This window comes from Rhinolophus sinicus, chromosome 12 (genome assembly GCF_057876585.1).
Source record: "Rhinolophus sinicus isolate RSI-liver-muscle chromosome 12, RSI-T2T, whole genome shotgun sequence".
Lineage (NCBI taxonomy): Eukaryota > Metazoa > Chordata > Mammalia > Chiroptera > Rhinolophidae > Rhinolophus > Rhinolophus sinicus.
Window position 1 is genome coordinate 43,059,090 of NC_142512.1, and position 14,522 is coordinate 43,073,611.

At 53.0% G+C, this 14,522-nt stretch overlaps 1 protein-coding gene across 4 annotated transcripts in view; it reads left to right on the forward strand.

Moving 5' to 3' along the window:
- WNT3 (Wnt family member 3) overlaps positions 1-12,192 on the forward strand; it is a 49,006-nt gene extending 36,814 nt beyond the window's left edge. The window contains exons 2-6 of one of the 4 annotated variants that reach the window (XM_088802301.1): positions 1,251-1,492; positions 5,145-5,410; positions 5,604-5,738; positions 6,037-6,524; positions 10,132-12,192. In XM_088802301.1, coding sequence (XP_088658427.1) covers positions 1,251-1,492; positions 5,145-5,410; positions 5,604-5,738; positions 6,037-6,516 — 1,123 coding nt within the window. In that variant the 3' untranslated portion in view covers positions 6,517-6,524; positions 10,132-12,192. Of the gene's footprint in view, positions 1-1,250; positions 1,493-3,992; positions 4,680-5,144; positions 5,411-5,603; positions 5,739-6,036; positions 6,525-10,131 lie in introns of those variants that run through there. The other 3 variants (XM_019733058.3, XM_088802300.1, XM_074320760.2) reach the window with 3 other exon arrangements.
- Positions 12,193-14,522: the final 2,330 nt, after the last annotated feature.

Below are 14,522 nucleotides of genomic sequence, written 5' to 3' on the forward strand. Positions count from 1 at the left end.
GAGGGACTTGACGAGGCCTTGGTCAGTGCTAGGTATAAAGGGAGGGGTTACGACCCCGCCGTGCTCCTTCCCGCTCACACTGTCTCTGATCGCAGGGCTCAGTGCAATTGGCCTTGAAGCTGACCGAGACCCAGGATCATTTTCTCAGCTCCTCCCACAAAATGTCATTCCTGCTGTTACTGTGCTAGGTAGGGATAGCAAGTAGAAAAGTAGCACCTTGGTTTTCTAGTATTTTAAACTCTTGTTCTTCCTCTCCCAGCTCCCCGCAAAACCTTTCCTTCTGTTGACTTATAAAACCTGAGAGATTGACAGGATGTTGACTGGAAAAGGAGGGGCAGAAGAGTGCAGGTCACATAGTGTGTGGGGGAGTGTGATCTGAGGTCCTCTCCCTCCTGAACTAAACAAAGCCAAGCTCCAATCTGGTGAGAGGAGAGATGACACTCTAGAAACTTCTATGGAGCTGCGGAGATGGTCATGGAGGCCATGGTGGACCAAGGACAGAGGACCTGGTGCAAGCCACCAGTTCCCTGGGGAGACACTGGGAGGCTCTGGGCTGGGCAGGCAGTGTCCTGCGGAAGAGACTGCGGGGCATTGCCATGGGTAGCCTGTGCGTGTGCACGTGCGTGCGTGCGCGTATGTGTGAGCGTGTGCGTGCGTGCGTGTGTGTGCGCGTGTGTGTGCATGTGCACATACACATACATATGCATGTGCAAGCTCCCTGCTGGGCCTGAGGCTACCCCACCTCTCTGCTTTTTCTGAGATGGGGCTGAGGTCAAGCTGGCTCCTTCCACCCTCCTCTTTTTAGGTTTCAGCTCCTTCCCATGGGTCGTTGGAAGTCTCATGTGGACCCAGAAACGTAGACGCCTCAGGAGGTTGCCCAGACCAATCCTTTCATGCCCATCAGGGAAATTGACCCAGAGCCTGGGAGGGACTTGACCAAGGTCCCCAATAACATCTTTCCAGTCCTGGATTCTTTTCATGTATTGCAATGTCCCCCAAGGGCCCCCACGAGAGGTTTCTGCTGGTCTTCATGCCCCTGCAAGCAGATATGCCCATGTCAGAGGGCTGACTTTGCCTGGGTCAGAGCTCTGGTCTTTGACGGCAGCATTTGGTGCCAGGTTTCTCCGGGTTCAGGCTCGCAGGCACTCTGCTGCTCCATCTACCCCAGAGAGCTCATGAGGAAGAAACGATGCCCATGATGGGCCGTGTGCTTTGTGCTTGCAGTGCCACTGCCCTCTGTGTGCCCACAGGTCCCTGGCCCTGGGCCAGCAGTACACATCCCTGGGATCTCAGCCTCTGCTCTGCGGCTCCATCCCAGGCCTGGTCCCCAAGCAACTGCGCTTCTGCCGCAATTACATCGAAATCATGCCCAGCGTGGCCGAGGGTGTGAAGCTGGGCATCCAGGAGTGCCAGCACCAGTTCCGGGGGCGCCGCTGGAATTGCACCACCATAGACGACAGCCTGGCTATTTTTGGGCCCGTCCTTGACAAAGGTACTGTCTTGGGGCTGGGTAGGAGGTGGGTGCGGGGTGGGTTGGGGGAGGGCATCAGGACACAGTGACTCTTCCACCTCAGGGTGCCTCAGCTCTGAGCCCAGGGTCCCCAGGGGAGGGTGACAAAACTGGTCATGACCCAGGGCCTGCACGAAAGTGGGTCAGGTCCTTCTCTGGACAGACCCAAGCTGTCGCCATGGCTGCCACACCTTCCCAAGTGCTGCGGGCTGCTGAGCAGCCTTGAGATGCTCTAGGACCCTGAGATCCAGGGCCGGCTTGGAGGCTGTCGCCTTCCAGCTTTCACAGCGGGGGCTCCAGGCTTTGAAATGGAGAGTTGTGACATTTCACCAATACTGTGTTAAGTGCTATGCAAATCTAGTTTTGGGGTGGGATGCGGGCATTGCCACCCCTAGATCCGCCCCCCCCCCCATAAAGAAGATTCTGGGGCTGAGGAAGATGCTGGGTGCTGGTGGCACTGCATTGCTCCCAAGTACTTCTGTGAGAAACTTCTGCTGGTCCCCACACTCCTGCAGCTGGACATACCCACGGATTGTGGCGGGGATAGAGGGCATGCTGGCCTATGGGTAACTTATCAGCCATCTTACAACCTGGGCGTCTAACAGGCTGCGCTTCTAACGAATGGGAGTCACACAACTTGACTTTAAACATGAAGGCCCTGGGTGAGAGGGACAACTGCTCCCAAGAAGGGGACTTTGGGGCTGGTGAGTTCTGGGCTGAGGATGGGCAACTCTGAGAAACTGCAGGAATTTAATGATCCCACCTGGCCTCCAGGAGTCACCACTCCTTTTGCACAGCTCCTTAAGCCTCTCGCCACCAACAGGGCTTTGCCACCCAAACCCTTGAGTCCCAAAGTCCTTCCTTTTAGAAGAGCTGCATTTATAGCCAGAAAGAAAAGGGATCTGAGAGCCAGGGGGTCCTTGGGGGAGGGTAATGGTGGGTAATGGGATTGGGGGGGGGAAGCTGACCTCTCCATTTTAGAGTGCAGTCCCCCTTAACCTGTGCCTCAGGTGAGCAGGGTTTGTCTGACCTACAGGCTATTGTTATGGGACCGAAGGGCAATTAGCGAATCAATGGATGATGATTCTGTTTACGCTTCTGTTACCAAAGCTAATTATTCCTTGTTTACATAAAAGGTTTGGCCTCTAATTGGGGCCAAGTGGCGGCGGTTTGCATTTCAAACCTGATCTTGCTGTTGTGTCAGTCTCACCGCCTTCCGGTGCCCCACCTCGGGCCAGGTAGCGCTTAATCAAACAGCCTGGCGTCTAGACGCGCTCCCTAATAGCAAGACTCACCTTCTGATTGCTCTTCCCCGCTCGGGACATTAGCCAGTGAAAATCGGGTCTTTGAGCTTATTACCCATTCGCTTATTACCCATTTCAGTTTAAATCACCGTTGTAGATTCTAGAACGTGCCTTCATCTCTAAATTGCAAGGGGGCAGTTTTGTATTGCGAAGGGGGTAAATACGTCAGAGACTCCGGGAATTTGATGAAAGCTAAGCAGTCTCCGGGAAGAAGGGCCCCGCACGCACACGTGCCCCAGTGTCCAGAGCCGGGTCGTCCCTCATCCCCGCTGGGTGGGCTGCCAGGGGTTAATCTCTGCCACCGCTATGAGACCAGGGTGGCAGGGAGTCGTTTTGCTCCGGGGCGCGCATCTTCCGCGGAGGCCGTGGACCGACGCCCCAGGATGGAGCCCTATCGGAGCGGCAGCCTGGACCCCGGAGGCGGGCGCTGGGGTCGGCAGCCCGCGGCCGAAAGGCTGAGGCCGCGACGGCCGGGCGCAGGCGGCGGCGCTGCCAGCCCGAGAGCGCTCTCCCCGGGTGGGGCCGGGGGCGGGCGGGCCGGAGGGGCTTAGGCGGCTTGAAAAGGGCCCGAGCGCCGCCCCCCACCGCGCGGCCCGGCCCCGCGCCCGCTGCGGCCGCCGCGCCATTCACACGCCCTCTGGCCATTCGGCGCGGCGCGGGGGCGGGGGGCGCCGCTTCAATGGGGATTTCGCCGGCCGGCGCCGGGCCTGGGGGCGCGGCCCGGCCGCGGGAGCCGCCCGTTGCTACGCGGTGGCGGCCGGCCCGGCGGCCCGGGCCCGGCGGCCGCATTATGCGGGTAATGCGGTGTGACACCGCGCAAACAAAGGCGGATTGAGCGGCCCAGCGGGCCCCGCCGGACGAGGACCGGCACAGCAGGGCTGTCAGCGCCGCTCCCAGGCTAATCCCCGCCCCACCCCCGCCGCCCCCGCGTCCCCGGGGCTGGGAACCGAGCGCAGCCCGAGGTCCGGGCGCCGCTGCCGCCGCGAGAGGCCGCAGGCCGGGCCGGAAGCGAGGCGCTCACCCTTGGCACCCCCTGCCCCCGGGCGCTGATGGGTGGGAGGGGGCTGGAATTGGGGCAGTGGAGGGACCGGGTTCGAAACCAGGGCGTAGCGCCACAGGCCTTGACCGCCCCCTGTCCGCAGTCCGCCCTTGCTGCGCGGGCTCGCCCCGCGCTCCCCTCCCGTCTGCTGGGGCTGAGGACAGGACCCTCCCCTGCAGATGGCCCACCAGGGCGCTGGAGCCTCTAAAGAAACAGCAGTGGCTACGAGGGGCCACCAGGCTCCCTTGTCTGCCGAACTGCAGTCTCGCGCAGCACTCTGGGCGAGAGTCGGGGCTTCTAGGCCAGCCCCGCATCTTGCAACCTGCGTAGCCTTGGACAGGTCACCTCCCTGCTCTGGGTTCCTCGCCAGTAAAGAGAGATTGTTAGACTGCAGGTCTTTCAGGCCTTTGCCTCTCTAATCGTCAGTGTGTATCTGTAGAATGGGCCTGGGAGACTCCCTGCCCCGTGGGGTTAAGAGGATTTAATGGGGTAAAGGATATGGAGGGCAGAATCTGGTGCCTACCAAGCACCCAAGTGGCTATCATCGTAATGATGTTTGGGGGACACCCCTGAGAATCTCTCCTTTTTCTTCCCTGGACCCTGGGGCAGAACCAGGGGTATTGCCCCATGTCTTTCATCCTCCCAGGAGAGGCTTGGCCTTCTCAGCCCAACACCTTGGCCTCGTCTGGGTAGAGGGCAGGAGGATGGGAAGGGGGGGATGCTGGCCACACCTCCTGGTCAGGAACTCTGATGGCAGAGGGAAATTGTTCCCATTCTGTGAAGAGGGTGGCTCCAAAAAGGAAAGAGCCTGTGCAGGTGCATCCAGGTGGGGAGTGGGGGGAACTTGGGTAGGTTTAGACTGTAGGTTCCCAGGCCTTCATCTCCACAGACCTCAGGCTCTGGAAACTGGGGAGGTTCAGGCCTGTGCTGGGGTCTGTGGAGTTTGGGAAGGTGGAGGGCAGGGGCGCGTGGGGCCGGGACAGAACAGGGCCAGCTTATCTATTCAGCAAACTGCCAGAACCATCATTTCCACCCCTGCTTCTAATAGGCTCCGCTCTGCCAGCTGTTAAAGCCCTGGGTTAATAAGCTCGCCGCCCTGGGCCTCGGTTTGCTCATCCCCAAAGTGGGGATACCCACCAGGAGCTGGGCCAGCCAAAGAGGATCTGAAGGGCACCTCAGTTCCTCCTACTTCCCTCAGCCATGGCGAGCCCTCCTTCCCAGCTGGGGAGGTTGAGGCAGGGCGGCTGCATCTCAGGACCTTGTCTGAGCAATGCCTCCCCACTCCCCGCAGCCACCCGCGAATCGGCCTTCGTGCACGCCATCGCCTCTGCTGGCGTGGCCTTCGCAGTCACTCGCTCCTGCGCCGAGGGCACCTCCACCATCTGCGGCTGCGATTCCCATCATAAGGGGCCGCCTGGCGAGGGCTGGAAGTGGGGCGGCTGCAGCGAGGACGCTGACTTCGGTGTGCTGGTGTCCCGGGAGTTCGCGGATGCGCGCGAGAACCGGCCAGACGCGCGCTCGGCCATGAATAAGCACAACAACGAGGCCGGCCGCACGGTGAGTCACCGCGACCCTGCCCCGGTGTTCCTTCCAGAAGTCCTTGTGGGTCCGGGGCTCCCTGCTCTTCTTTTTCCCCTTGACCAGGCTTGGACCCCACCCCAACCCCACCCCCACCCATAGTCACTCCTCTTGTTCACCCTCCTTTCTCCTTGGACTGTCCCGGGTCTTCGCCCGCCCGGGGATGCACGAGCCCCGGAGTGTGGCGGCCCCAGGAAGCACGTACCAGCCAGCCCATTCTGTGTGCTCATGTAGAGCCCTACATGTGAAGCCTGTGGGCCTGGCTTTGAACCCAGCCTCCACCCTCTTCCTATGGTTGTTTGACAGGGTGAGTCACTTAAGTTCCCAGCCTCAGTTTCCCCATCTCTTACACGTGGATAACAATCCCTATTTGCTATGGCTTTGAGAAATGGATGTGATTTCTGCCAATGCTTGGAGTGTAAAGGGGAGGAAAACAGTGGTCACCCTTCTTTGGGGTCTTCATCCCTGGTCAGTTCTCGTCCTGGCACAGGACGAGGCCTAGAGAAGGCTCTCGGGATGGGCGTGCGCAGGGGCAGAGCGGGGAGGTCTAGGTGTGCCCCCGGGTGCGGTCAGTCTGGGGGCCAGCTGCTGCTCCTCTTCCCCAGACCATCCTGGACCACATGCACCTCAAGTGCAAATGCCACGGGCTGTCGGGCAGCTGCGAGGTGAAGACCTGCTGGTGGGCCCAGCCCGACTTCCGAGCCATCGGTGACTTCCTCAAGGATAAGTACGACAGCGCCTCGGAGATGGTGGTGGAGAAGCACCGCGAGTCGCGTGGCTGGGTGGAAACACTCCGCGCCAAGTACGCGCTCTTCAAGCCGCCCACCGAGAGGGACCTGGTCTACTATGAGAACTCCCCCAACTTTTGTGAGCCCAACCCAGAGACAGGCTCCTTTGGGACCAGGGACCGGACTTGCAATGTCACCTCCCACGGCATCGATGGCTGTGACCTGCTCTGCTGTGGTCGCGGCCACAACACGAGGACGGAGAAGCGGAAGGAGAAATGCCACTGCATCTTCCACTGGTGCTGCTATGTGAGCTGCCAGGAGTGCATCCGCATCTACGACGTGCACACCTGCAAGTAGGGAGCCAGGTAGGGTGGCGGGGTGTGGGGAAGCTGGGGGGCCTTGGTGCAGGGAGCTGGGTTTGCCCATCTCCTTTTCCTGACAACTCCATACTATTTCTGAGTGATGCAAGACACAAGTTCCTACAGCCAAAATAGGAAGCCGGGCTTTCCCAGGCTTAGATGGGAATGGTCCTTGGTGGATAACACAAAGCACAGATAATAACCAAGTGTATGCACACGAGGTTGCAAGCAATTGATTACAGTTTTCATCCAAGTTAGTCACTTACAAGCCAGGTCAAATTTTTGCATGGCCACTGGCTCTCATTACTGAGTATATGAGGAGCCAGAGGAGGGTCACCACACGGCTGGAAGCTGGGACACCTGACTTCTGGTCCCAACTTTGCCCTTAACTTCCTGTCCCTTTACTTCTTTGGGCCTCAGTTTTCTTACTGTAAAATAAGAGGGTTAACATACTTGAAACAGTGGGCCGAAGTCTCTTCTACCCCTGGGGCAGAGTCATTGTGCATCCACCTTGAACTTAGAGGGCAAGTTTTTGCACAAGAGTAAATCCTACCAGCCTCAAGGAGGTGGGTGGGGGAAGCGGTGTATAAGCCCATATCCTGACAGATCTGAAGCTTGGGTGGAGCGGGGCGCACTCTCACCGAGTTTATGGATGGTGATGGGGAGGAGGAAGGAGTCAAGTTCAGAGTGATGGTGGTGACTAATCAAGGGATCAAAGGCAGGTGGATTATGTTGCCAAGCTTCCCAGAGGTGGCCGGCGTGGGAGACACCGTGCCTGGCCCTCAGATCCATAGGTCCCCAGGATAGGTCACGATTGCTGTGGGGTGGTCCTAGAGTCTCTGAGGCTGGTGTGTCCTTTCTCCCTTTTCTCTGCCCTGAGAGGGAGCCTAATATCCAGAGGCATGAACCCTGGTCCAGCTTCCACCACTTGCTAACTGTGTGATCCAGGTAAGACAGTCTTCCCACACCTGTCTTCTCATCTGTCATCCTCCCTAGAAATGCTGTGAGGAGCAAAGGAGAAAGCATGGGGGACAATGCTTGGTTCACAGAAAGCACGGGGGACAATTGCCTGCCTAGGTCATCACTGGCTGGGGCTGTCAGGAGAGCACCCCACTGGGTCATGCAGTTCCGCACCTTGGAGCTGGGGTGCACGTCTGTGCTGTGTGGGCCTGGGGGGAAGAACCTGGCATCATGGGGAGAGTTCTGGCTGAGGAGCGCCTCACCCAGCCCACCTGGGGAAGCCCTTCTGTGTAGCTCAAGTTACATCCTGGTAGGGACAGAGTCCAGAAACGCAGAAAAGAGGCACCACCTTTCTTGGTGTCTGGAAAAGCAGTGTGGTGAGTGGAACGAGGACGAGGTGGTTCCCACCCCACTTCTTACCAGCCGTGGAGCCTTGGAGCCCAGTTTCCTCATCTGTGCAGAGGTGGTGATAATGAGAGCCTAGCAGAATTTTTATGAGGCTCAAGTGAGCCAACAGCTGTGACTGCTTGTCTGACTACAGTACTAATAGAAAGTGTGATGAATGCCATTAGGGAGCTGTGACATGAGGGCGGTCACGATGCAGTGAAAGGGTGTCATCACTGGGGCAGTTTCATTTACTGCCTTTCAAAATGATAGAAAAGTCATCATATGAGAGAGAATGCACAGGCTCATGGTGGGCCGCCAGGTGGAAGGAATGTTTGAAAGCACAGTGGCCACGTTCCTCTGATGTCCACTATGGCCAGAGGCAGCACGGTGTCCCCACTGTCCAGCAGGACACAGCTCTGGCCATTCTGAGGGGGCGGTGGGGGAATCAGAGTTTAGAATACTCACACTGGACAGAGGGCCACCTGTCTAGCTTGCTCATTGCACAGATTGGGCACTGAGCACAGGTCTCTGCCTTCAGAAAGCCCCAGATGTGGGTCCTGTTGAGGCCACAGCAGCACCCCGGGCCCCATCACTGGCTCCAAGGGGCTCTCAGGTGGCACAGATTCAGGACCCTGGAGCTGTTTCAGCACTTCCCCTCCGCAGGTGGGCAGCCAAGATAAGCTACCTGCCAGTGGGGAAGGTGCTGCCTTGGCCCTCAGAAGGCCCCCACCTGCAACCCCTGTGCTAATATGGGTCCTAAGAAGAACCAGGGCTTTCCATCAGCTCTTGCCTTCCCATTTCTGAAATATTAATAGAATGTTTTCCAGTCTTATGGAATGTGCTACATAGACACGGTTTTAAGACACCATGTTCAGGTAGATGGTGACCCCCACTCTGGGACAAGTGGAGGATTTGCTCCCAGTGCTATGCCCTTTTGGTTAATACTCCAGTGATTTTGGGCAAGCTGTTTTGCTTCTCTGGGCCCCAGCTTCCTCATTTGTGAACTGGAGATAAATGCCATGTCCCTAGCAGGGTTGTCGTGTGGACTAGAGGCTGTGACACCAAGAGCTCCGGCACAGGGTTCGAGTGCTCTTGAGGAGGCAGCAGATTCCCCAGCCAAGCTGACCTCCAAGAGCATCCCCCCCAGGCATGCTGCTTGGTCTGGAGCCAGAGGCTGGGACCCCTCCTGCTGGCCTTTCATCCACACTGACACTCTGTAGGCAAAGTGGGAACTTCCGAGACAGGCTGGCAGGGACCACGGGGACAGAGCCTCTTGCTTTTCTCTTGGCTACTCTGACTCAATAGTGAAAGGAGAGAGAAGGGAGCTTCAGAGCAGGATGCGTGCCCTCCACACACTTGGGGGACAGGGGTAACCCCAGTTAACATGGCTTTATGCCACAGGAAGGCCCGGCTCCTGATCCTTTCTTAGGAGCAAAGCATCTTTTCCATCGCGTGTAGCGTTTGTCCGATGTCTCAGGCTAACCACGGATTTCCTACCTTACAAATACCAGGTTTATTCCTTGTTATTCAGATATTGTGAGCACAGTAAACTGGAAAGGGCTGTGGACAGGCAGGTGGCCTGGCTGAGCCTGGGTGCTGGTCTGTCACCAACTTGCTGTGAGACCTTGGACATGTCCCTTGAATCTTGAGTGTGTTTCTGCCCCTGGCAAACCTGTCGGCCCCTGGGGAGCTGAGGGTTGACTGGGGATGCCTGAAAAGCTCTGGATTCAAATCCTTTGTGAGAGGTAAATATACAATGAATAAAATGTACACCTGGGTGTCCCATGAGCAGGACTTATTCATAATTATGTAATTCAAGAGACTTTCTCCTGTTCATTATGAAATTATCTAGTGTGATAGGAAAACATTGGTGCCCAGGAATCTGCTTAGTTGGAAATTGGACCCTACACCTGCCAGGTTTCTCTTAGTCTCTACACAAAACGAATTCCTTCATTAGGGTAGTTACCTGCTACTGGACTTCCTGTCATGAAGCCCCAGCTAGAAGGTGGGGGAGGTGGAATTCGGTTCCCCCCACCAGACCGTGGACGCCAAAGCTTTACTGTTCCTGTAGACCATGTGTCCTTCCTTGGGGTGGACCCCAAGTATAGGAGGGGACGTGGACAAGCCACTCGAGTTCCCTCCCTGTTACCGCCAAGTCCAAGAGAAATGTTGAGATCTGTCAGCAGCCTCTGATCTTGGCACCCTTATGGGTGGTCTCCCTGGGAAAGCAGTTCTGCTTCTAATTCTTCCTCTTTATTTTCCAAAGGGCACTGGGAAAGGTGAAGTGTGTGGCTGGGCAGATTCACTGAAGTCCTATGGGGAGCAGGACCTAAGCCGGGCTCAGCCCTCCGCATCAGACAGCGAGGAATCCAGACTGTTGCCAGATGCACGTGTGGTAAATTACCTGGACCCAACCTGCCCACTGACTGGGAGGCCTCCCTCCCTCTCTCCCATCTTAAGTTTCTCACCCTACTCTGGATGGTGTGTGGCTTTTAAAGAAGGGGCTTTCTTTTTAGTTCTCTGGGGTCTGATAGGAACAGACCTGAGGCTTATCTTTGCACATGTTAAATAAAAATGGAAAAAAATTTCTACTCCAACAGAACAGGCTGGGCTACTGTGAGCTCTTTGCCTGGTGGTAAAGACATCAGCATGGGCAAGATTCTGTCTCCAAACTGCTTCTCATGGTGACATTCCAAGATGCCTGTGAGGTGGGAGTTACGAAGTAGGACAAACCCCTGCAGTCTCCTTTTGTCTGTCTACTCCCATTCAAATCTGATAGACTTTCACGTTCTGATAAAAGCCATAGGTTTAGCGAGGATAAAGTGGTGGGGAGGCCCAAGGCAATTGTTAGAGTAGGGTTTTGAGTTTTGAAGAACTAGTTCTAGGTGACCTGGTAAGTTGTTTGAAGAGCAGCTGTGTGTTCTTCTCAGCCTCATTTTCTCTGTTACCCTGTTCTGCACGAGAGGCTCTGTGAACTGCAGTCAGATCTCAAAATCTTTTTCTACCATCTGCAGTTTCCACCATTAATGCAGAATTTCTTTTCTTCTCTTTTTTTGTAGTGGACATTGTAAATAGGTTATGTATGGGGGAGGGGAGTGGCCGTGCCCAGCCCAAATGGTTTCCCATAGAAAGGAGTGGGATCTTTGGAAGGGGCCATTCAATCCCTCCCAGTCCTGCTCACCTGCAGAGTCTCCATCAACACAACGCCAGGTAGAGCAGCTGGACTCGAGGTCACCTTAGTATAAATTAGACAAAGCATCAATGAGAGAGAGAGAGCAGCAGTCTATTCCTTAAGTTCTAATTTTGAGACTACTAGATGGGGAGGGTAAAAATGATTCCTTGTTTTCCTCTCCAATAAGGACACGTCTTCCTGCATCCTTTTCTGCCTTTGGCCTGTGTGAGTGAACAGAAACGCAGTTCTTTACCACAGATCTTCCGGCCTCACCTGCATGCTGATAGCTTCAATCCATGCAGTTGCTGAGGAGCAGGATTAGGTGTTCAAAGCGGGGCAAGCGGTCACCTCCCTTGGGAAAAGCACCTCACAGCTGAGTTCTCCTTCATCCACACTGGTCCTCTAGTGTCCCAGAGGAAGGTAGCAGAACAGGCAAACGGATTCAACAGTGTGAACCAATCCCACAGTGCTGTCTTAAGGCGAGTCAGAAAGAGATGCCGCGGGGGCAGAGAATAGAACAAAGTTTTCTCTTTCTTTTCTCCCTTCTCTCTTTGGTCTGCCTAACACTGGCGTAAAATACCAGGTCAAGCAATCTTCCTGCTCGCTCAGGCAGGTTTGCCAAGACGATCGTCTGGAGGCCATGCCTGCACTCTTGAATCTGTTGGCCACAAGCCCTGCTAAAGATACACACCCCATCCCCGCTATAGAATCTGAAATGCCCCTCCTCATCTCACCTTAGACTGAAAAGTTTTAAATCATGTCAACCGGATAATGCTTGCTTTATGTGAGAATTATTTCAGCAGAATGGATACAAATTTTCACAACAGTCTTTTCATATCTATGTATTCTATATTAAAAGTGACAAAGTCATGTTTCTGGGGCGTATTCAAGTAGCCGACAAGTAATTATTTAATAATAGTACATCGAGTGCATTGTAATTATTCTCGCCGTAGTCAGGTAATAGTATCCAATGGAAATTTCCTACCAACCTGCTGTATCCAAAGTTTTGTAAAAAGTTGTAGAAGTTGTTGATCTTTTTGATTTTATATTCAAAAAGTCTCTTTTTATAAATATTATTTATTATACAATGTATATACCTTTGAGTTAACTAAGATTATATATTATATAAATATATATATATTTGGAGAAAATATATTTCATCATGCAGTTTTTTTCTGTTAAGTCATTAAAGAGAAGGTAAACAAACTTAAAATGGATACATTGTACAATGTGTGGAGTTTCCAGATTCACGCTCAGGTCAAGAATATCAGGGTCTGAATGTGGTGGCCTCAACTTGCACTCTTTAACTTAGGGGCCCAAATTAAGGTCATTTCCTTTGTTTTCTAAGCCAGATCATCTGAGATGTCATGGACAGTAGTTCTGATCTACTGTAGGACTTTCTTACAGGCTTACTTTGTTCTAAATCAACTTCTAACAAAGAATTTCCAGTTTTAGAAATCAGCAATTTGGGTAGTAATTCATTTCATAGACTCCAGCACTCCCAATGCACAAATTAATCTCACAGACACTCAAAGATGTGGCTCAAGGCCAGCAGACCATGACGCTGACCCTTCCTTACCCATGGTTTCAACTCCATTTATTGGGAAAATAGGATTTGCTCTGCTGAAAATGAAACGACTGGAAATGGCCCTCCCTTGCTAGCTCCACTCGAGAGCTAAGCTCCAGAAGGGGTAAGTTGGGCGGGAAGAAGACATGGTGTGCCCTGAGCTCTGGGATGTCTGCAACAAGTGTCACTTGAAGTTTCAGGCTGGTCTGGGCAGAAGGGACCCACCAGTGGGCATGCTCTAGGGAAGGGCACTCTTTCCTTGGACTGCTGCTTCAAAAGGACTCAACTGAAGGTCACAAGTAACACCTTCTCAACAATGAGATGCTATAACTCAGTTTTATGACATGAGACATAAAATGTTTTCAGACCTACCCATAAAATGTTTATGTGGCACCGTGAAAATGTTTTCTTTTCCTTTCATTTTCCTGATTTACCTTCAGTAAGAACAAATCGTATTCATTTCATTTCGTAGGAAAAAAAATGACAGCAAAATAAAGCGGTCTGCTTTGTGCAGCAGAGAGGGGCTGCCTGCGCTCCATTCAGACCTCCAATCTTAGATTAGGAATGGCTACTAGAAGTTCAAGAACTGCACTTTGCCCATGATGTGTCTTTATTTACTCCCTGAGAAGCTTAAACCACACAAACTGTTGTTTTCAGCTGTGCAAGGAATTGGACATGGAAAGTATACCAACCTCCCCTCATTCTATAGTGGCGCTCATCTTTGGTTTTCGCTTTTACATAAAGCTAATACTCATCTACCTTAGCATTCTGGGTATTTTTTTTTTAACCTATAAGATTGCCAAATATTTAAATGGTTCCTACCAATACTTACCAAGGCCATTTGTAATCCTCTCTCTGATTAATCATATTCAATGATTAAAGTGAATAGTTTATAGCTGTGCTGGAACATTTAGTTCCTCCATAAGCATAAATACTAATAAACATTTAAAAACACAAGGAAGTTTGAAAAATCCAAAAGAAAGAAAAGAGACAATACAATGAGAAGATATCTTTCAAAGCAGTATTATTTCATGAAGAAAGAAGGAAAGTGTGCAGGTGAGTTTAAGGATGAGGGGATGCAACACAAATAAAGGCAAAAGGAAAGAGGGTAAGGAACAAGCAGAGAAAAGCCAGGGAAAAGGCGATGGTGAAATAATTCTAGGTATATCCAGTGGTCTGATGGTATATCCATGCCAGCCTTGGGTGTATGGACACATGTATGTGTGGCTCACACACACACACACACACACACACACACACTATTTCAGCAAAATGATGGCTGCTACACCATTGTCTTTTCTCCTAGCTTAACAGAGAACTTTCTAGGAGGCAAAAAATCATCTTACCATTAATCTTAAAACCCAAAATAGTGAGACAAAGTCCGTTGTGTGGAGACTGTATGCTGGGAGATTTTCAAACGTGAGTCCTTGCAAATTCTGTCTTCCCTACTTGGGAATCTTGCCGATCACAGGTGCTGTGTCCTGCATCTTAGTGCCACAGTGTCCACACACACACACACCCTCCGTGGACCCCGCTCCAGGCCCCAGTCTCGGCACTGCGTGCCAGCTGATGAGAAACTTTAGATCATTTTGCAATAACTTCTGAAATTTACATGCTTTTTTGAACTCACACACATCTTTCCCTGTCACTTCTTTGATGAGGCTTATGGATCAAGTTGGCAGGCAAGGAAAATGAAATCTTGCTTTTACCTTCTGTGTCTGGGCTGGGTTGGTTGTCTATAGCTGACTCAATGCTTCCAGAAGTCTGTTTACCAGGATTTGATTATTATACACACTTGAATCTACCCCATTACTTGCTCCTGAAACTTCAAGGGGAGGCCGTTCACTGTAATTTTTAGGATACGAAAAGACGGCCTTAAAGCAAAATCTGTTTTTCAGGTTTTAACCACCATTGTACA